Genomic DNA, 23,591 nt, shown 5'->3' on the forward strand with positions numbered 1-23,591 from the left:
TGAATTCAGTAAAGTTACAGAAAACAAACCAGCATGCAAAAATCAGTAGCATTTCTATAGTCAACGGTAAAAAATCTAAAAAAATTCAAAAAAGTAATCCCATTTACAGTACCTACAAAAAATATGAAACACCTAGGAATAATTTAAACCAAAGAAATGAAAGATTTCTACAAGGAAAACTGTAAAGTGCTGATGAAAAAATTGAAGAGGACACAAAAAATGGAATGATATATTCCATGCTCATGGATTGGAAGAATTAATACTGTTAAAATATGAATACTACCCAATAAATTTACAGATTTAGTGCAATCTCTATCAAAATAACAATGATATTCTTCACAAAAATAGAAAAAAAAAATTCCAAAATTCCTATAGAACCACAAGAGATGCTGAATAGCCCAAACAATCCTGAGCAAAAAGAACAAAGCTGGAGGTATTACATACACTACCTGACTTCAAAATATGCTACAAAACAGTAGTAACCAAAGCAGCATGATACTGGCTTGAAAATAGACACACAGACCAATGGAACAAATTGAAAACCCTGAAATAAAGCCATGCATTTACAACCCATTTATTTTTGACAAAGGCTCCAAGAACCTACATTAGAGAAAGGACAGTCACTTCAGTAAATGATGCTAGGAAAACTGGATAACATATGCAGAAGATTAAAGCTAGACCCCTATATCTCACCATCTGCAAAATCAAATCAAAATACATTATTATCAAAAAGACAAAAAATAATGGATTCCGGCAAGAATGTGGAGAAAAAGGAACGCTTGTGCACTGTTGGTGGGAATGCAAATTAGCCACTATGGAAAACAGTATGGAAGTTCCTCAAAAGACTAAAAATACAACTATTAGGCTGATAGAACTATTAACAGTAATGGCAAAAACCACAATTACTTTTTGCACCAACCTAATACCATATGATCCAGCAATCCCACTATTGAGTGCATATCCCAAAGAAAGGAGACCAATACATCAAAGAGATATCTTCACTTGCATGTCTGTTGCAGCACTATTCACAATAGCCAAGATATGGAATCAACCTAAGTGCCTATTAGCAGATAAGTGAATACAGAAAATGTGGTATGTATATACACAATGGAATATTATTCAGCCATAAAAAGTGATGAAATCCTGTCATTTGCAGACATGAATGGAACAGGAGGTCATTATGTTAAGTGAAATAAGCCAGCACAGAAAAACAAAAATCACTTGTTCTCACTTACACATGGGAACTAAAAAAGTAGATCATCGGAAGATACAGAGTAGATTGGTGGTTACCAGAGGACTGGAAGGGTAGGTGGGTGAGGGGAGATGAAGAGACATTGATTAATGGGTAGAAAAATACAGTTCTTTAGAAGGAATAAGATCTAGTGTTTGATAGTTCAATAAGGTGAGTATGGTTAACAATAATCAATTGTATATTTCTAAATAGCTAAAAGAGTAGGATTTGAATGTTCTCAGTATAAAGAAAAGATAAATATTTGAGATGATGGATAGTCCAATTACCCTGCTTTGGTCATTACATATTACATGAATATATCCAGATATCACATATACCCTGAAAATATGAACATCTATTATGCATTCATTTTTTAAAATAAAGAAATAGTACTACATTTTACAAAACAAAAAAAGTAATATTAAATGGCAGTAGAGTTTCATAGATTTTTCCCCTAAGATCTCCAGATTGTTTGGTGTATATGGGTAGGTGGGTACATGATGATATGTTAGTATTTCTCTGTTCAACACCCGTAAGAGACACATGGATATAGAATGTAATTATAAAAACAATTGTTACATCCAGTTTTCTACTTTAAAAATTAAATTATAAGTCAAAAGATTTAATCTAATACAATCTAAGTTTAACATGAAATTTTACTTTAGAATCAGTTGGGATTCAACAACTTCTATTTAATTAGATTTCCATTTTATTTAATTCAGTTTACATTTACTGAACACCTATGCTGTGCCACACACTAGGAACTTAGGCAATGTTCAAACAGTTTGTCTACGCTAAAGTCTTACTAGCTTACACTGATACCATACAAAGATAGAATTACATGTTTTTAACTTTCTTTTAGTGTTATTTTGTAATTTACATGTACTCAGCTCAAATGAATGAAGTTTGTATTAATTTTTTCGGCAATACACAGTTTGGTATAAAGAGAATAACGTGTGTTTTGTATTCAATGTGACTTTCTTCAGTTTGCTTTTTTTTTTTTCTTGAGTATGTCTTCACTTGGCATTACATATTCTATTGAAATTCTACACCATTGAGAGATACATGGATTCAATTTTTAAAAGAATGTTATCTTCTGTTCACTGGCTGGAAACCATTTTTAAAAATCCAAAATCTATTACCCTAAATCCAAGAAATGTTTGCAATTGAATATATTTTCCACTATATCACTGGTTAAGATATTACCTACTCATTTTAAAATGTATTTTTTATTATTTCATTTTGTTGCACTATACCAATGTAGAAACCGTTGACTTATCTGATCTAAACCGTATTTGTATCTTTAGGAGAGGCTTGGAATATTTCTAGGAGTGACCATTTAGTAACTGAAACCAAAATTAGAGCAAGAGACATCGTCATGCCTTCAATTCCTGACCAAATGTTTCTTTTACCATTGTCATATAAATTATCTTTTTTTGGATATTGCCATTTTAAATATTTATATTCTAAAATACAAAGAAAAATAAATAGCACTCTAAAATTTATGTGCAGTTATTTTAATTGGCAGAGCCAATGGAGTGGATCAAGTAGAAGGAAACTTAATGATTGTAATACATTTCATTTTGTGGATCCCTTTGAAATAATTTGTCCTACAGTCATGACCATCATATATTTTATGTGACCCTGAAGCTATCAATGTTTGCATTATAATAAAGAACACTGGGGAAACACTTATTAAAAAGGAAGACCTGTCACTTTTAAACGCATCTACGGAATCCTAAAAGCACCATAAAACCCTGTTCACTTTCCCATTCTAACATGAAGCAAGCTGTATTCTAAACTATTTTTTGGCCAATACATTCCATTTCTTCCTTATTAACAACTAACCTCAAGTACGAGCTTGGGCGCCCAAATGAGCATGGCCCTCTCCCGAGACTCCGTTTGGGAAAGCTCTGTGCATATTGTAACTGCTTTTGTTGCCCTCAGAACATGGAGTTCCTCTTTGGGAATTGCTGTCAAAGCCAAAGTGAGCAAAGAATCTAAATGAAATTCTCTTTGATGATCACACTTTCATTTCAAAATGAAATGAAACTATGTAGTCTAGCTTGGTCATGTGCATTATTCATCATATTTGCTGCAGATGATCTTTGATTGTTTTTATTTTTTAAAAAATTCTCAAAAAATCGATTCGCTGTGATTTGTGGGTTTTTGTTTGGCTTTGTTTTTGTTTTGTTACACTTTTTAAATGCAAAAGGGCTGTTCCCTACATGTCCTGGGAAGGAAGCAGCACCTTGGAAACGAGTGTGAGTTTCCAGGCACCAGCGTTGAAGGCCTGCTCCCCTGCATTGAGGGAGAACCAGGCGTGGGGTCGGAGGACAGTTGGGAGTGTGCGCTTCCCAGGCAGACAGAGCTAGGCTCAAAGCCCGGCTCTGCAGTGTGCCAGTGGAAGGATTTTGAGTGGCATACTTACCAGTGAGCCTCAGTTTCTTCTTCTGTAAGGGCAGGAGAGTGCTACCTATTTCACAGAGATGCTGTTAGGAGACCCTTATGACAGACTGAAGGAAAATGGTCTAGCCTGGAGCTTGGAATAAGATATGCCATCATGGAATGCTGGCTGATGTTAATTATCTTGAAAAATTATAGTATGTTGTCACGATATCTGACTGATTTCATACAGTGGAAAACTATCAAGAACTACAACTTTTCATGCAACAAAACACAAAATAATTTCGTGCAACAAAAAAAAAATTCAAAATAAATAAATTGTTGTGTAAAATACATGTGCAACTGAGTTCAAACTATAAAACATCCTGGCCTTTGTCATCATATACTGCTGAAGTTATGAACCGAAAATGTAGTCTGTTAAAAATATGATCCTGTAAAGCAAAGGGTTTGGAGTAGCCCATAGGGTTTAAATCTCATCTGCGGCTACTGTAGCTAGCTGCAGGGGGGAGTTGTGGAGGCAAAAATGGTGCTACCTGTGCACACAGCTTGTGTTTTTGCACCAGCAAAAGGTCTGCAAACACAACAAGCAGGGTATCCTGTGCAACTGTGTCTGCAGGGCCGTCAGACACCTGAGTGGGGAGATTAGAATTTCAAGAAGGACGCCTGGAAGCATCTGTGGTTTCAAAAGGCCACTTCAGGAGGCTTTGGGGATAAAAAGGAAAAGTCACCGTTTTCTTTTCTATTACGTGGGATTTTGCAATCTGGTTACTTGGGAACTTTTGGTTTTATTTTTAGTTTTTCCTTCGTATTGGGATGCAGTTTTATTCTTGTCTCAGGTCTCCAGATCATCAGAGACTAAATGACGAAAAGAATTCTCTTCTTTACCCTCCTGTTTGTTCCCTGAGCCCAGGACTCCTTTGTCTACATTCTAGGGCAGAACATCTGCCTTTACTTATCTAATATGAGGGCTCATTGCAAAGTGATGTAATGCAGCAGTTTAAAGCCCTTAAGGTCAAGAACCCTGGAGCCAACCTACCTGGGTTCAGATTCTAGTTCGACTATTTTCTAGCTGTGTGAACTTGGGCTGGCACCTTGACCCCTTTGTGCCACAGTTTCTATACATGTAAAATGGAGGCAGTAATAACTCCTAGCTCATAGATTTGTATTAAGCATTAAAGAAATTGCTATCTGTAAGGCATTTAAACTAGTGTCTGGCAGTAGTAGCATACAGTAAGCACTACGTGTTAGCTGTTAATTTTTTAAATAGATTATTAACATACATTTAGATGCTCACATCATTCATAATTCAAAAATGCTTCTTAACTTGCCATCTTTTACCTATTTAAGTTAGCAAAGATCAAAAAAGTTAACGTTACAATATTGGCAAGGTATAGAAGCACAGACATTGTCATGCACTTCTTGTGAGGGGAGAGTAAATAGCCCAGCCTCTTTGCAAGGCAATTCAGCGGTATTGCAATTACAAATGCACATTTTTTATAAAAGTGTGGTCTATAGTACCCATAAATTTTTTAAGTCAGAGGAAACCTATCAGCAGAGAGAGACAGCAAAGCACGGAGAGTAAGAACAGAGACTCCAGAAATAGATGCCTCAGGCCAAAGCCCTAGCCACTTCCTAGCTGTGTGACCCTGGACAAGTTCCTTGACTTCTTTGTGCCTCAATTTTCTCATATAAAGATGAAGATAATAATGCTACCTAGTAGCATAAGGCTGTGTTGAGAAATAAGGGAGTTAATACTTTTCAACCACGTAAAATAGTGCCTAGCAAACCATAAATGCCATCAAAGTGTTTATTTAATATATGTTTAAAGAAAGTAGTGCACAAGGGTAACAGATGAAAAGCCCACCACTAATTAATTATAAGCACAACTAGACCTCTTATAACCCAGTTCCTAATAAAGCTGTTTTTTTTACATACTAAATTTTTTTCCAGAAACTAGGCTTAACAGGCTAGAACATTTTTTATTCTTTAATAGTTTTGTGCCACTAAAATTGTTGCATCTAAGATAAAGATTTACCATAACTATACTCTGAGCAGAGGGTAGAAGCAAACCGTCAGCTCTAGCTATCCGTACTATCTTTCTTCACTTCTCCTGCTGGGCTCATCTTTATGAGTAGGTATATTGTATACACACAGATACATAAATATAGATATATTACTCTGAAATGAAATGATGAAACAAAATGGCTGATTTTAATAAACTAAAGAACACTTCCCTCTTCGCGTGATCTTGAAATGAACCAACTAAGGAGCGGTGCGTTCCGCAGCGTGAGGTCTTCCATGTGCAAAATTAGAGCCACGGCATGCGGCGAGCCCAATGATCTGACCGAACCCGCGCCTCTAAGTGCTTCCTAATGAACACTGAGGCATCCAGGGGGCGCCGCGGTGCTCATCAATCTCTGCATTGACGATGGCAAGAAATTTCACAGGATGGTCATTTGCTGGGAATAGATGTCTACCCTGCTCCTTCTTTGCCTTCGGTAACAACAAAGCGCCACGAAGAGCACAATCCGGCAAGACAGTGAGCTGCCCCAGAAAGTTAACAGAATTCAGTCACTTATTTGCAAGTATATTTGCAGCTGGTAAATTGAACAGACTTGCATTTGGACAAATGTCCATTTTCTCTTACTAATTTGAAGAAGGATTTTTAAAGACAAAGCCCATCAAACATTAGATAAAGCATTTTAAGTTAATGGACCATGTAGTCCTATTTCCCCACAAACTCAGGAGGCATCACATTATGTCCTATTTTTACAGCAACATCAATTATTAATATGTATATTTTTGCTGACAGAGGACCTTGCTATAAATGTAGGTTTCGTTATCCAGTTCTGGGTCATTAACTATGGAAAGCTTGTAAATATAATGGTTTATTCACATGGGAAGCCTTCATTAAGATGCATTATTCTACAGCTGATGTATTTCAATATATAGTATACTATCGTGTTCTCTATCTCCCTTTAATATTTGTAATTTATTTTTAAATGAGTTGCTGTTTATGCAGTGAGTTAACAAATTTGAATTCCACATGACCAAAGTTGCTAAAGAGGAAAAGATGTTTTAGCCCAAAGGAAAAGCTGCTCATTAACATAGGACCTAAATATGTTATAACCTTTAAATTCAAAAGCAACCAGAGAAAGGAGCCACAAATGACCCAAATGTATTTTTGTCAGAGAAAGTCTATATCAAGAAACATGCATGAATACACTCATATTAACAGCACAGCATGGTGTAATAGGAGAAACACAGCACTAAAGGAGCCGGGAAGCCTCGTTGCTGGATTCTTCATTAACGTGGAATGACAGGAAAGTCCCTGAGTTCTGAACCTCTGTTTCCTCATCTGTTCAGTAGGATAGTCATGTCCTCATTCTTACCTCAAATAATAGATGTGTGGCCAACATGGTGAAACCCCGTCTCTACTAAAAATACAAAAATTAGCTGGGCGTGGTGGTGCACTCCTATAGTCCCAGCTACTCAGGAGGCTGAGGCAGGAGAATCACTTGAACCTGGGAGGTGGAGCTTGCAGTGAGCCGAGATCGTGCCAGTGCACTCCAGCCTGGGCAACAGAGTGAGACTCTGTCTCACACAAAAAATAAATAAATAAAAATAAAATGAAATAAAAATAGATGTGGACATGAATAAAGAAACACAGTACGGGAATATGTAAGACAGGAACCATGCCAAGGGGCTATTAGGAAAATCCAGTGACAGCTGAGTGTTTTGTTGCACTCATGGATTGTGGAAGTATTAGGAAGTTTCTTGGACATTTCATATAGGGCTGTTGACAAGACACAAATTAGAATCACTTGCTCATTCATTCGTTTTTAGGGATGAAAGGAGAAAAGACTCAGGTAAAATATAGTTTGTCTGTATACATCTATGAAGGAAATCTACAAATAACGACAGGAACAACATGATTTGGAGAACAGCAACACCAGATGATACATTACACGGTAGATAATTGTGTCATTATTAATACAAGACTTCAAAACAATTTTACACTTTCATCAGAGGCAAAAAAAAATTTGGGTCGTTTATTGCAGAGATCCATTTCAACATCTCCATGAAAACTAAATTAGCCATTGGAGAGATTAAAGTCTCTATATGAATTTATGCTATATGTCTTACACACTTAAGATGTAAACACTAGGAATGAAAAACATTACCTGGACGATATAAGAATTGAATATTTTAATGATAATATAAAGGAAATTCCTACTGTTCAGTTTTGACACAAAATATATAATATAAAGAAAAGTCATGCTTTTGAGCACCTTTATTGAGGCAATTAATGATCATTTGTTTTTAACATTGTTCTTTAAAATGCTTCTGTAATTCTCATTCTATATTTGCTTTTATATTACTTTAAAAAGTAGGGTTTTTCTTCTAGCATCATAAAAGTTGTATTTTCTCAGCCGGGCACGGTGGTTCACCCCTGTGATCCCAGCACTTTAGGAGGCAGAGGTGGGTGAGTTGCCTGAGTTTAGGTGTTTAAGACCAGCCTGGGCAACACGGCAAGACCCCATCTCTACAAAAAGTATAAAAAATCACCCAAGTGTGGTGGTATGCACCTGTACTCCCACTACTCAGAAGGCTGAGGTGGGAGGATTGCTTGAGCCCAGGAGGCAACGGTTGCAGTGAGCTGAGATTGTGCCATTGTACTCCAGCCTGGGTGACAGGGTGAGACTTTGTCTCCAAAAAAGAAAAGTTGTTTGTTCTCATTCTACTAAACTTAGAAAATTGGCTCAAATTTCCTTAGGATTTTCTAATGCATATATTTACAAAGTATGATATATGTGGTTTCCTTTTCCCTTTTCACTGACTGTATGGGGTGAGTGGACACTGTATTTTAACGACATCTTCATTGTGAAATCCCTCCCACCTCCAGAGGTTCATAGGTATTTCTTTGAGAGTGTGTGTATATGTGTGTGTACATTTTTGTTACATTTAACTAATTCGTTCAAAATTTTAGTTCAAGACATGAATTGAATCTTTAAGATAACGATTTTTTCGAAGTAATTGATTTAAGTTTATAGTTTTGCTAATGTCTTTTGTAAACAGGGTCTTGAATTTTGTCATATTCTTGTTTCACAGCTTTCAAAATGGACTTTAACGTTGTTCTCTTACCCTTGGACATTTCTTTACTCCAGAGCTCCCTAGTATTCCTGGATTTCACCCACTTAGCTATTGGTACGGCCTGTCCTAATGACAAGAATCACAACAGTGTTCACCATAGTGACTACAAAAAATAAGAAAGGAACAAGTATAAAATAAGAAACTATTCTGGGAATATAAGAGCATGCCCAAAATTAAAACAACAACAGTAACCACTCCAAAATTTAAATAATCCAAATGGTACGCATAACTGAAAATCAAATTGGTTCTGGAAGATAAAGCTAAAGAAATCTCCTATCTGCACTATAACATAGTGATTTTTTTCTCCTATTTGCACTATCACCTAGTGCAAATAGACAAATGGAAAATATAAAAGCCCAGAGTCATGAAAGATCAATCTGGTGGTCTGGCATTTATCTAATGTTTACTGCAGACAAGGAAATGGAGAGAAAGAAATAATAGAAGGAAAACTTGAAGAGTTGAAGGTAATTCTTTATATTGAATAGACCTACCAAAGGAGAATACAATGAATGAAGAAAGGTCTACACCTAGATACATTTTGATGAACTTTCAAAACTCTTAAGAGTAAAACATTATAAATACTTTCAGGGAGGTAAAGAGCTTACTTGCAAAGGAACAACAGTTCCGTTTGCAAAAAAGGAGCTGGAAACTCGACATATTAGAAGTAGAATTCCTCAAAGGAACTACCAAAATGCCATTCAAGTGGGAGGGACCAAATGAAGACATCCTTAGAAATGCAAGTCCTTATAATATTTATGGCTGTACATATTCATTCTGAAAGTTACACTCAAGGACATACTTCAGCAAAATGAAAACTGAAGACAAAAAAGAAGAACAAGGGTCATATGGTTTGGATGTTTGTCCCCTCCAAATCTTGTGTTGAAATGTGATTCCTAATGTTGGAGGTGGAGCCTAGTGGGAGGTGATGGATCATGGGGGCAGATCTCTCATGAATGGCTTAGCACCATCTCCTTGGTGATAAGCGAATTCTCTCAGTTCACACAAGATCTGGTTTTTTATATGAATCTGGGACCTCCCCTTCTTTCTCTCTTGCTCCCTTTCACCACGTGAGGCACTGGCTCCCTGTCATCTTCCGCCATGATTGTAAGTTTCCTGAGGCCTCACCAGAAGCCAAGCAGATGCTGGCACCATGCTTCTCATACAGCCTGCAGAACTATGAGCCAAAATAAACTTATTTTCCTTATAAATTACCTACCCTCCAGTATTCTTTCATAGCAGTGCAAAAATGGACTGATGCAAGGGTAAACAGAGAAACCAGGACATCTCATAGTTAAATGTAAACACATCTTTTCAAAATTAATTACAGTCTATGATATTATAAAATGAGAGGTTGTGGGAAGAAAAGTGAACACAGGCATAGGTCCTATACTTGTTCAAAGAAGCTGTAGATTATGATAAATTCTAGACAGATAGAAATATAGATGTTAAGTAACATGTTAAAATTTTAAGATAACCAGTAGAAGATTAAAATAAGATGTATAATTTTTAAACCACTACATGATAAGAATGAACAAAACTAACTCCATAAATCTAGCAGAAGGTAGGAAAGGAAAAAAACAAAACAAAACAAACAAACAAAAAAACAAGAAAGTGTGTTAGATAAGAAACTTAAGAAGATTATCTCCAAATGTTTCTTCTATACAATGAATAAAATTTTTCTTTCCTATAATTCTCAGATTGAGTTTTTAAAATCCAGATCTATGTTGTTGACAAGAGAGAAACCTCAAACATATTGAAGCTGAAAACTTCAAAACAAAAGAACACAAAGCATTACGTCAGGGACTTTGGATTAAATACACTGAGTAAATGCACTCAGTTAGCTTTGCTTCCTCTGGATGCTTGTATTCCTTATTTGCCTTTGCTAGGACACTATGGAAGATATTAACACATTTGTTTCGTTTCTGATATTTTTGCCAGCTCTGTAACTTTTATGACCTCAAACCTTTTTGTTTGTATATATTTTCAGAATCCACCTCCTCTCTTTAATGAAGTCAGTGCTACAGTAATCCAGGCTGAAAAGGTGGACCGCCTGCGGAACGAGGTGCAGATGAAGCATGAAGAGGACTACAGGGAAGCCCTGGTTACCATCAAGAATGACCTAAAGTTGATTGAAGGCCTGGACATCAAGGAGAACCTTCAAGACCAGATCCGGCATTGGTTCATTGAATGCAGGTGAACATGAGCTACGTCGTGATATGTCCAGGCAGTCTGTTCTTTAGTGTCTGAGGTTATTGTATGTTTTTAAGCACAGAAGCATATTGATATGAGTTTTCTTGGCTTCGTTTTAGAAGTGTGAAATGCCAAGGCTAAGAATTCAGAAATTAATTTTTTTAAATATGGAAAAACGGCCCACATAGTGCCTCTGTGACCACATGGCTTGGAATATAATGGGTGCATGACGTAGCCCCAGGATGGCAGGACCTCACGTGCCAGGTCTGTCCGAAAGCCACGGGACCCGGAAACAACCTTCCCTTCCGGCATCTAGCCAGCCTCTCTACTTGTAAGAAGCTTGAGATTCTCGATCATGGTCCCTCTCGGTCATAATGCTTTGAGGCAGCTGCTGATTCCTGGGACTTGACACCTGGCCACCAGGTTTCCTTGAAATGATGGTGTGTTATGTAGTTCTTGCATTGCTATAAAGAAATATCTGAGGCTGGATAATTTCTAAGGAAAAGAAACTTAATTGGCTCAAGGCTCTACAAGCTTTATGGGAAGCATGGTGCTGGTATCTGCTCCTGTTTGCCTTGGGGAGCCTTAACTCAACTTATGGTGGAAGGTGATGCAGGAGAAGGCGTGTCAAATGGCAAGAGCAAGAGCAAAAGAGAGAGTGCGGGGTTGGCAGTGGGGGGTGGTGCCACACACTTTTAAACAACCAGATCTTGCAAGAACTCCCTCACTATAGCAAGGACAGCACCAAGCCATGAGGGATCTGCCCCCATGACCCAGACACCTCCCACCAGGCCCTACCTCCAATGCTAGGGATCACATTTCAACATGAGATTTGGAGGGGGCATCCAAACTTTATCAAATGGGTAGATAGGTAGTTTTGGGGACAAGGCTCCAGGCGTATTCATATTTAAGGGTGTTCTTTAATGCTCTTAAATGAAACGTTAAATGAGTTAAAACTTGTTTACAAAAGATGATTTTTAAACGGTATTCATCAGAGAATTTTTCTACACAGCAGAACACTTTGTTGGTAACCTAATTAGAAGAGTTTTGTAAATCAATTTTATTTCAAGAAGGGAAGAAAAGAGGGCAGATTGTTATGATAAATCCCAGGAGCCATAGAAGGCAGACTTGGCCATCTGTTTTCTTGATAGGGTATTGCATCATATCACATCAGGTCTCGAGATGTTCTGACGCCAACTGTGGTTAGCTCATCAGGACCAGAGAATTTAAATGTTGGCAGTAGAAAAATCGAACTTTCTCTCAAAAGATTCTATTAAAAGATATCTGTGGCAGGCAGCCTCTAAGCTGGCCTCCAGTGATCCCTCCCCTGAAGTGTAAGGTATACCTAGTAACTCACTTCCAAAGACAAGGATACGGCTAGAGTGATGGGATATCACCTTCATCCTGCTTGCCTTTCCTGCTCTCTCACTTGCCTTTTCCCTTGCTGGCTTAGAGGAGTCAGCCACCATAGTGTCCGCTGCCCAGTGGAGAGGCCCACATGGCAGGGAGCTGGGGGAGGCTCCCGAGCAACAGCCATTGAGAAGCTGAGGGCCCCCCTCCAGCAGCCTGAGAACTAAATGCTACCCACCAACCACAGGCATAGACTTGGAAGTGAATCCCCTTGACCCAGGTGAGCCATCAGATGAGACCACAGTCCCCGCCAGCACTTTGATGGCAGCCTTGTGAGAGACCTTGAGGCAGAGGTGCCCAGCTGAGCCACATCTAGTTCCCCACCCACAGAAACTGTGATGCAGTATGTGTTTGTTGTTTCAAGCTGCTAAGGCTTGGAATGACTTGTTATGCAGCAATAGGTATCTAATACATATCAATTACTTTTACAGTGATTTACAAAAATCTAAAGTACTATAAACTTCTTGTATTAACTTTATGTGGGATCCTAATACACTATCTCCTCAATGATACTTCAGTTTTATACCAAAGTTTCTTCACGAATGTTTGGCATAACGATGACATGCTTTTGACTGAGAGTTCCCTCCTTTCCTACAATACAATTTTAAAAGTGATGACTTTTAAAAATTCAAAATTGATTACATTTGTGAGGTTTTCTTTCTATGTCATATTTATCAGAGATATTTTATAGCAAAATGGGATATTTTGAATGAGGGGGTATTTAAAATGAGGAATTTGGTGTTGTGTAAATTCTGTACTGATGATGATGAACGGAGACAGAGGGCTGCGTTAATTGAGCAGATGGTATCGATGTGCACATAGCCCTCCTTTCTCAAACATCACTTTCCTCCTTGCTTTCTGGGGATGGTTTCATGAGAGCATACGTTTGTCAAAACTTATAAAATTCTATCCTTGAAAGATGATCAGTTTATTGTATATCACTCAGGCCTCCATAAAGCTGTTAGAAATATATCACGGTAATGGTAGTATATCAGCAAAAATACCAGTGCTTTCGTTCTTTAAAATAATCATGTTCTGTTATCCAGAATACCAAAACCCAGTTTTCCAATCACTACCATCGTTCTCAGACTCCCACTCCTGCTCATGGTATAAGACTTGCATCTTCATCAAAAATGGGTCACAGTAAAAAAGACAATAAATAAATAATTTTAAAAAGCAGTGGGGGGGGGAGACTTGCATTTGCCAACTATAGGTGACTTTGTGTCTTCTGGTTTGAAGTAGTCTCTTTCAGGTTAACTCTCTCTCGTGGGTAAATTTGAAGTCAATTTAAATGTCTCTCTCTCAAGAATCTTGCCCCATTTTTCTTCTCCTTACTGCATCTGACTGTAAAAGGAAATTCCATGTCCTTACACTAACAGCTGGCAGCTGGGGCAAAGAGTGCCAGGCACACCATTTCATACCCTGGTGGTTTTTTGTTTTGTGTTTGTTTGTTTGTTTTTGAGACAGTCTCGCCGTGTCACCCAGGCTGGAGTGCAGTGATGTGATCTCGGCTCATTGCAACCTCCGCCACCCAAGTTTAAGTGATTCTTCTGCCTCAGCCTCCTGAGTAGCTGGGATTACAGGTGCACACCACCATACCAGGCTAATTTTGTATTTTTGGTAGAGACAGGGCTCCACCATGTTGGCCAGACTGGTTTCAAACTCCTAACCTCAAGTAATCCACCCGCCTCGGCCTCCCAAAGTGCTGGGATTACAGGTGTGAGCCACTGCACCCAGTCCCTGGTGGGTTTCTGCAGCCATGTGTGGCTGTGCTGGTCCGGCCCACCTGGTCTGTTGGGGGCTTCCTTTGCAGCCCATGGTTTCTGCCACTTGTCCCCAGGCACTGGCCACCCACAGTCCAAGCCTCTTGGGTCTGACCCCAGCTCTGCTGGCTGCTGGTTCTCCCCCATGAACATAGGTGGTGCCAGGCCCATGTCTCAGGGGCCTATCCATCAGGTCCCCTCCATTTTGCTACCATCGAAAATGCTGCCCAGGTGGGAAGATGAGCCCTGCCTCGAAGTTCACAGATTCTCCTCAGCCACTCTGGGGCTTCTGCTACGGTCTCAACATTCACCCCGCTCTTTGACTGAGGCCCTTACAGGATGGGTCCCAAGGACTCAGGGTCCCTACCCTCACTCCTCTCTTTCCTTCCCTCACCGTGCTGCCCCACTGAGTTGTTGTTCAAGTTGAGAGTGACTTGTGATGAAAGCCCCCTGATCATTCCCTCCCAGGTTCCTTCCGTCTCCTCCTTGAGCTCTGAGAGCCCCTCCACTTTGCTCCTCCAGGCAGTTTGGCACAATGATTAGGAATGCAAACTGGAGTCATTGCTTCCTGCAAAATGGCTGTGTAAGCTTGGGCAAGTCACTTAGCTTCTCTGTGCGTAGGTTTTCTTATCTGTGATATGAGGACAAGAATCGTCCCTGTTTCACGGAGTTGTGAACAGATGAAGGGTGCTTAGACCCCTTAAGTGCGGGCCACTCTCATTTCTCCCAGACTGTGGCCACTGCTCACTCAGATGCCCCCCTCCCATGTAAACTGCAGGTCCCATTAAGACTGTGCCTGCTAGCAGGGTGGAACTGGTATATAAATTTCATGAATAAGCAGTGAATGGTGCAAGCCAGTGGTATTACAGTTTTTCATTCTTATTCAATTACATAATTGGGTCTGGAAAAAATATACTTGGGATGATTTTGTGCAGTTGCAATCATGGAAATGCAGGTAGAAAGGCATTGTTTCAAAAGATTTAAGTCTTCTGATTAAATCACTTTGTTGTACACCTAAAACTGTCCTTTCCATAGCTAACAAGGATTATATGCTCTGTGCTCAATGTTCATGAATTTCCCTTATCAGGAACTTCCCCCATTTTCTCGTGTGTCAAAGAATAGGTATTCAAAAATATATTTTCTGTAAATGAAATGATTCTTTACTTTCATATAGACAGAGTAAAATCTAATTTATTACTAAGTGGCAAAACCAAGTTGAAAGCACTATGTACAACTGTAACCCCAAATATGCTAAAATATTTATATATATGTGTATATATATGTGTGTGTGTATATATAGTATATATGTATATATATGTGTATATATACATATATATACGTGTGTATATATATTCACAAACACATTTAACTTATTAAATCTATGTTTGCAGGCCGGGCACAGTGACTCACACCTGTAATCCCAATACTTTGAGAGGCTGAGGCGGGCAGATCACCTGAGGTCAGGAGTTTGAGACCAGCCTGGACCAACATGGTGAAACCCCATCTCTACTAAAAATACAAAAATTAGCTGGGCTTGGTGGCGGGTGACTGTAATCCCAGCTACTCAGGAGGTTGAGGTGAGAGGATTGCTTGATCCCAGGAGCTGGAGGTTGCAGTGAGCCGAGAATGCACCACTGCACTCCAGCCTGGACGACAGAGCAAGACTCCAGCTCAAAAAATAAATAAATAAAATAAATATATATTTGCAGATGGATGGAAACTTCAGGAAGGATACACCAGAAACTGTCAGCATGGCTACTTCTAGGGGCTAGAGTGGTAGGGTTACTTTTTGTTTCATATTTTTCTCTACTGTTAGAAGTAGAGAAAATAAGTGTTATATTTATATTTATAATAAAAACCACTAAAACATATATGTAAGGAAAAAGAAAGGCCATCTATTTGGGTTGATTTTACGTTTTTAAGACACCCTGATTTTAGAAACGTCAATGAATATAATACCTTGGACACCCGTGGCAACCATCTTTTGACCAAAGGGTAGGGAGACAGGGCTGGCCATGGATGTGAGTTGCTTCCCCACCTGAGGTCCCGGCAGGGTCATGGGAGACGGGAGCAGCTCTGGATGTCATCCCAGGAGCGCCTTCTCAGTTGTCCCAGGGTTTATGAGCACCCTTTGAAGATCCAACCCTCACTGGCCTGTCCCTTGAGAACACTTTATCCGGTGTCCTTGACCTGACAGTTTGGAGGCCAGTTAGAGTTATCCTCATGGGTGTGCTGTGCAGACTTCACAAAGATGTAAAAATGCCTCTTTTTGAAGTAATGGAAGGTCAAGAGTGAATTTATTTTCCTTAATTGGATTACACTTATCTGATTGACTTTGATAAAATCCCTTTCCTTGCTTTTTTAAATCAAAGGCAAATAAAAAGCAAATATTGTCTTTTGAAACATGAAACATGGCCAGTCCTCAGGATAAATTCCAATAGGACACACAATGACGGCTCAACAAATTCTTAAAAGCTACAGTTAATATGCACTCCCACGATTCGGAATACTTATGCTTATCTCATTGAATTAGCACTTATAGTTGCCAAAAGGGGTTATTTGTTTTTTAATTCAATGTTTACATTATTGTACATGAAGTTTTTTTCCCCAATGTTAAAAGTAGTGATCACTGTAGAGCATTCACAAGATAGAGCTTAAAGAGGAAAATTGAAATCATCTGTGAGGATGTAACGATCGCTACCATGAAATTTTTTGATAAATTTCCTTCCAGTCCTTTTCTTTCATGTATATATTTTAATTACAGTTTCAGGAATCCTTTCTCCAATTTGTAAAAATTTAACATTGACTTTTCCCTTGTCCTTAAAATATTTTTCCAAAGAAAACCATCTTTGTTTTGATGGCCTCACTTTTGATTGCATGGAGATGCACTAGTTAGTTAATTGATTATGATCATTTTAAATATTTTACCAAATTGATAAAAGAAAAATGGTATCTCAGTCATCTTTTAATTTGTGTGCGTTGTATTAATAGGGAGGTTAAAGAATCTTTTGGTTTCTTTGTCACAAGCATTGTAAAATGCCCAGTCATTTATCCGCCTCCCTTTTGGGTGTTTTTTTTCTTTTCTTTAGGTCTCTAAAATGTAGTTATATATGTATTACAGACACCAAAGCCTTTTGAATTATTGCAATAATGACTTCCCAGTTTATCATTGGCCTTTTTCTGTTTTTTGAGCCAGAGTCTCACTCTGTTGCCCAGACTGGAGTGCAGGGGTGCGATCTCGGCTCCCTGCAACCTGCGCCTCCCAGGTTCAAGAAATTCTCATGCTTCAGCCTCCCGAGTAGCCAGGATTACAGGCACCCGCCACCATGCCCAGCTAATTTTTGTATTTTCAGTAGAGAAGGGGTTTCACCATGTTGGCCAGGCTGGTCTCAAACTCCTGACCTCAGGTGATCTGTCTGCCTCAGCCTCCCAAAGTGCTGGGATTACAGTCGTGAGCCACCGCGCCCGGCCTTTCTTTTTTTTTTTAAACTGGCTTATAGGAAAGCCAGAAAGAGAGGAAAAGAAAGCAACAGTGAGAAAAACGATACTGTCCCAGCAGCCCATTGCACGGTTTCTGCCAGCGATTGCCCCCTTGCTGGCTGGGAGCCCCTGAGTATCACTTCTCTGACTCTATGGGGTCAAATGAGGTGATGCAAATAAAATACTTGGGCCCCACAAATTACTTGCTGAGAGTATGCATTTTGTGTGTATATTTTCTGTTTTGAATGAGATTTTCTTCCAGTGTTTTCCTTGTGATTGGTTGCAGACTTGTATATAGTTTGTGCATCTCTAAGTGAATTCCCACATTAGTTCTTGTAGTTTTTTAGTTAATTCTCTTGGATTTTACATCCTGCCTCCACGCTGGTGTGTTTTCTCTTGCTTCATACTTAAGCTCTATAGACCTAGAATTTTCCAGATAGTGTGATAGTTGGATTATTTTTCTTTGTACTGAATAAACAATTTGAGATAGCTATTTTTGTCAAATATTGCAATTTAAGGAACATGCTTCGGGTTTGGAGGCGCTTCAGTTGTTCATCAAGCGAACACTGATGCCCTCTACTTAAACCTTTGGCCCTGTCTCCTCCTCCCAGAGTCACAACTCAAGTGTGGGCTCCTTCCCTGTACCCCACCCCTGGCCTCCCCTGTAATTAGAACCATTTTGGTGGTTGGATATATTAGGTGTGTATTCAATAATAATAATAATAATAATAATAGAGACTCACAGTTACTGAGCACTCATTCTACAGTTCTACACCAGGAATTTGAAGTGCTGTATACATTAACTAATTTAACCCTTGTATTGGTTTACTGTTGAATTGTAACAAATTACCACAAACTTGGTGGCTTAAAACAATAGAAATTTATTTTCTCCCAGTTCACAGGTTGGGAGACTGACATCAAGGTGCTGGCAGGGCTATGCTCCCTCCGGAAGCTCCCTTCCTTGCCTCTGCCAGCTTCTGGGGGCTTCCAGCATTCCTTGGCTTGTGGTCACATCGCTCTATTCTCTGCTTCTGTGGTTACATCACCTCGTCGTCTTCTATGTGCATCTAATCTCCCTCTACCTCTCTCTTATAGGACACTTAAGACTGCATTTAGGACATACCTGAGTAATCCCCAATCATCTCCCCCTCTCATGGATCTAATCACATCTATAAAACCCCTTTTTCCATATGCAAGACCATTTACAGACCCTGGGGATTCGCACTCAGTATCTTTAGGGATCATTATTCAGTGTCTACTGCAACTCTCAACAGCTTTATGAGATAAGCATCATAATCCCTTTCACTCATGAATAGCATTCTTAACAATGGAGGAAATTACAGACGTTTGTATTTGTCCAGACCAGGGCTGTGCAGTAGGACTTTGTGCAGTGGTGGAAACATGCTTGATGTGCACTGTCTGGTGTGGTAGCCTCTGGCCACATGTGGCCACTGAGCACTTGAAAGGTGGCTGGGGTGACTAAGGATCTGAATTTTTAATTTCAGTTCATTTTACTTCATTTAAATTTAAGCTTAGATGGCCCCTTGTTGCTAGTGGCTCCCATATTGGACAAAGCAGTCATGGGTACACTTGTTATCAGAAAACGTCTTGCTCTGATTGGTTTTTCTCACGGCTTGAACTGCCATCTAGGTCTCAGGATGTATCAATAAGCTTCACGTTAAAGTATCATAAAGGGGTCTCAGCTGTAACTTCATCCAGCCCCTTGGGGTGATAACAGAGAAGCCTGAAGGCCAGGTGGGCTGCGTGGCCCACAGCCAGCCTCGGGACTGTGGGCTTCTGCCCCTGAAGATGCAGCAGCCTCTCCTCATCTCCCCATGGGCTTCGGAGCCACCTGAGTGGCTGTGATCTCTGGACCCTGGGACTGATTCTAGGCCTCACGATCTTTCCAAGTGAAAATTCCAAATTGCACTATTGTGGACCATTGCCATTTCTCCACCACCTACGCTTGTTACTTCATTTGTTGAAAATATGCCTGACTTCCAGCTCATTCTTCAGTGCAGAGGGAGTAAACACCCACCCTCTACCCCACTCCCATCAGGTGCCAACTCTGGCATTGGCTGAGGGGCATTGCTAGTTTGATTTTAGCAGACTCCTTTTAACTCACATAAGCTTGAGGAATCTGAAAGTGATGTAAATTAGGTAGCCACATTCCATCTTTTAAGCTAACACATAATCAGTCAGAAGTGGGGTGACCTGGGAAAACTCGGGGGCTTGAGGTTGTCAGGGTCCTCAGCACACGAGCCTGACTAAGGGTGTAGACCAGCCACTTCTTTCAGTCTTGTGATGTGATGGTGTCTTCTGTATCTCTAATCAACAAATGCATTGCAAATGCCACACACATGCAGAGAAGCAGAGGCCCTAGAGCCAGGCTGCCTGGGTTCAAATCCCGGCTCTATTACTTGCAGGCTGTGTGACCTTGAGCCAGTTATTTAACCTTTCTGTGCCTCCATTTCCTCATCTTAAAAAGGAGGTAGGGATAGTAATAGTACCTGCCTCATAGGTAGAGTAATATAGATTTGTAATTATAAAGCCCTTAGAACAATATGTGGCACAAGATACACCCTCAGTAATCATGTTAAACCTATAGAAAGTCTATCAGATTCTCGGGCCGGGCGCAGTGGCTCAAGCCTGTAATCCCAGCACTTTGGGAGGCCGAGACGGGCGGATCACGAGGTCAGGAGATCGAGACCATCCTGGCTAACACGGTGAAACCCCGTCTCTACTAAAAAACTACAAAAACTAGCCGGGTGAGGTGGCGGGCGCCTGTAGTCCCAGCTACTCGGGAGGCTGAGGCAGGAGAATGGCGTAAACCCGGGAGGCGGAGCTTGCAGTGAGCTGAGATCCGGCCACTGCACTCCAGTCCGGAGGGACAGAGCAAGACTCCGCCTCAAAAAAAAAAAAAAAAAAAAAAGAAAGTCTATCAGATTCTCAAATAAATGACTTGCAATTTGGATGTTTCCCATATCTATAGTACCCCATGTTTTTATTCTGGAGTCTGGGGCCTTTGTATTCACAGCTGTACACAGCTTCTGTGGCTCAAAATGCTGCATTGCCAACCTACAAAAGGAGAGACTGGCTGGTGGTGGAGGCGCAGAGAGCAAGGGCTGTCAGTGGTGGGGGTGGGTGTGCAGCTGAGGGGATAATAACAGGGCAGACAAACTCAAAAGAAAAAAAAAGAAAAAAGCAGCACGCAGTATGCTTGAGTCTCCAGGGCATGCCTCCAGATTGCCAGCAAATGCACATTCTTTCTGGAGGAGGTCTTGAAATGCTTCATTGTTTTTTTGTTTTTTCGGGGTTTTTTTCATTTTTAAAATTAAGATACAGCTTAAATGCAGTAAAATTCTCCGCTTTCAATGTACAGTTCTGCAAGTTCAGCTTTGTCATTCGAAGGCTTGGGGGACCTGGGGAGACCTCCAGATTCCTTGATGCCAGTCAAACTCGAGAGCTAATTCGCAAATAGCGAGAGGGACCATACTCACTCTCCAGAGAGCTTCGGGCAATGGACAGAATGTCACGTCTTCACATTCCTCCCTCCACTCCAGCCTGATGCTCTCCCTGCTAGTATCTCCGAGCTCTCAGGCCTGCAGCACCTCCCCTCACTAGTCACGCCTTTAAAAGCTGGTCCTTTCTCTCAGATGAACTTGCATTTCTCTACTGCTCCTGCTAGGCAAGGGGACGGCACCAGGTGCTGCCCCAGAAAGCTGTCATGGGAACCCAAGGCTTAGACATACTCAGTGGCTTTTTCAGGGCTCATGGCTCGTAACAGGTGAAGCTGGAATTAATATTCAGGTTTCTGATTCCCACAACACCAAGTGGGTCTCCTCCTTCTGAGGATGCCAGCACAAATGTCCTCAGCCACGTGTTGCAGAGGAGTGGTAGGTGGTCAGCATTTTGTTGGAAACAGATGGTGGTTGCACAAAGTCACATGGCTCACTAGGTGCTGCCTGGGAACCCGGGTCTTTCCGGACTCCTAATTGCCGCTCTCCTACTTCTTAGCATCTTCATGCAGAGCTCAGGGACGGTTCTGTGTAGTTAAAAGGAAAAGAGAAAAAGACAGAGGTGGGGAGAAAGAGAGAAGGAGAAGAATCACGTGATTTGAGAAAGCTGGCTGTGGCTTGCCCCAATTATTTTATAGATGACAAAGCAGACTCAGAAAAGTCGGGTAACTTGGCTAAAAACCTGCCTAGTTACTGTCAGATTGAGAACTACAATCTAGGTGAGTAAAGACTTTTTGAAACGCGAGCATTGTGTAAAACTGGAATTGTTTCTCAAGAGAAAGTTCAGAATTGTTCTCTCTGAGGACTTCTAAGGACATCAAAGGAAGCCACCTGAAGGTTCACAATAGATATCTTCTGAGGACCATGGCTGTGTGTATTCTTTCCCTTTATAGTCCGTTTTCTGCATGGAGCGTGAATTACTTTCAGCATGAAAAGAGAGGTTTTAGAAAGACAGAGGGAGACTGATGGTCACATACAGAGAGGTGAGTTAGAGGCTCATTATTTTGAATTCCTTGTGTAATTATATTTTTAGTAAATTCTCAAAAGCAGCTGTGATCTGTAGAGATGTGAACCACGTATAAGTTACTCATATGAGAAGGCAAATAACTTTTTCTGCTGTTTGCTTTGGTGGAAAATATATTAGGTTGAATGGAGGAAGAGGTGGGATGAGAACTTAAGGTCCAGGCATTATTCACTGAGGCCTTAGAGACAGGTGCACGCTCACGTGAAATTGCAGGTTTTGATGTCAGTCGTCACAGTAAAACAAATTAAGAACATCCAGCAACTCTAGGCTCTCTTGGTTTATCCAGGCGCCGAGTCATGATGAAAGACAGATTCAGGGCTCTTTGGCAAATACACTGAATGGATTTTCTCTTTATGGACCTGTAGGCTGTTCCAGGTTCCACCCTTGGGTCCCAGTACACCCTCTATTGTGCTTTTCTGTCCATCCCACTGGAATCCAAGTGACAAACGAGATCCCTGCTGCTGCCAATGGGGCATGACCTGAAGAACCCGTGGGCTAAGCAGTCACTGCTACCCCCTGCATGCCATCCAGAGCAGAGAATCACTCTAAAGAGGGGAAGGACACCACTAAAAAATTAAAACTGGGCCGGGCACGGTGGCTCACGTTTGTAATCCCAGCACTTTGGGAGGCCGAGACAGCTGTGGTCAGGAGTTCGAGACCAGCCTGGCCAACATGATGAAACCCCATCTCTACTAAAACTACAAAAAATGAGCCAGGCGTGGTGGCAGGCACCTGTAATCCCAGCTACTAAGGAGGCTTTGGCAGGAGAATCACTTGAACCCAGGAGACGGAGGTTGCAGTGAGCTGAGATTGCACCACTGCACTCCAACCTCAGAGTGAGACTCTGTCTCAAAAAAAAAAAAATTAGAATTGGTGCTATCCTGGGAAAGTGGAGGACCTCAAATCTATTGCATCTCTGCTGCAGTCACTGTAGCTGGGGAAGAGGACTTGGGAATGTTCTTTACAGTACTTAACGCATCTGCGGCGGAGGACAGAGCTGTTCTTTGGATGTAGAGCCATTCGGTTTGTTCTAGCAAGCTCTTAATTTCTGTGTTGTTTGGAGACGTATGTCAACATGTACGTGCTGCTTTGAGCAGAAACAATCAGGCCTTTGTGTTTTGTAAACGTGATAAATATTCATTTAGCACTTGATCAAATTAGGCTGGGGGATCTTCAAAGTTTGCCTCTAGACCTTAAAGTTGTCCTTTTCTTCAACTGACTCTTGTTTCTACTTGTAAAAGATTACTTCTTTTCCAAAGTAGTGCATAAGCAGTGAATTCAAATGTAGATGACTGAACATTTTGCTAACCTAATTTTTCTCCTGTGTCTGTTTTCCTGAAGTTTTCTGGATTCCTGAGTTAGAAAAGGGAATGACCTGTTCCTGTCAGTGAGGAGGGGTTGCTGGGGTTGCTGGG

The 23,591-nt window shown here is 40.5% G+C and overlaps 1 protein-coding gene across 3 annotated transcripts in view; it reads left to right on the top strand.

Moving 5' to 3' along the window:
• IQCA1 (IQ motif containing with AAA domain 1) overlaps positions 1-23,591 on the top strand; it is a 166,466-nt gene that overhangs the window by 32,593 nt on the left and 110,282 nt on the right. For all 3 annotated transcript variants that reach the window (XM_011929620.1, XM_011929621.1, XM_011929619.1), the window contains exon 6: positions 10,779-10,984. In XM_011929620.1, coding sequence (XP_011785010.1) covers positions 10,779-10,984 — 206 coding nt within the window. The remainder of the gene's footprint in view (positions 1-10,778; positions 10,985-23,591) is intronic.

This window comes from Colobus angolensis, unplaced genomic scaffold (genome assembly GCF_000951035.1).
Source record: "Colobus angolensis palliatus isolate OR3802 unplaced genomic scaffold, Cang.pa_1.0 Scaffold82, whole genome shotgun sequence".
Lineage (NCBI taxonomy): Eukaryota > Metazoa > Chordata > Mammalia > Primates > Cercopithecidae > Colobus > Colobus angolensis.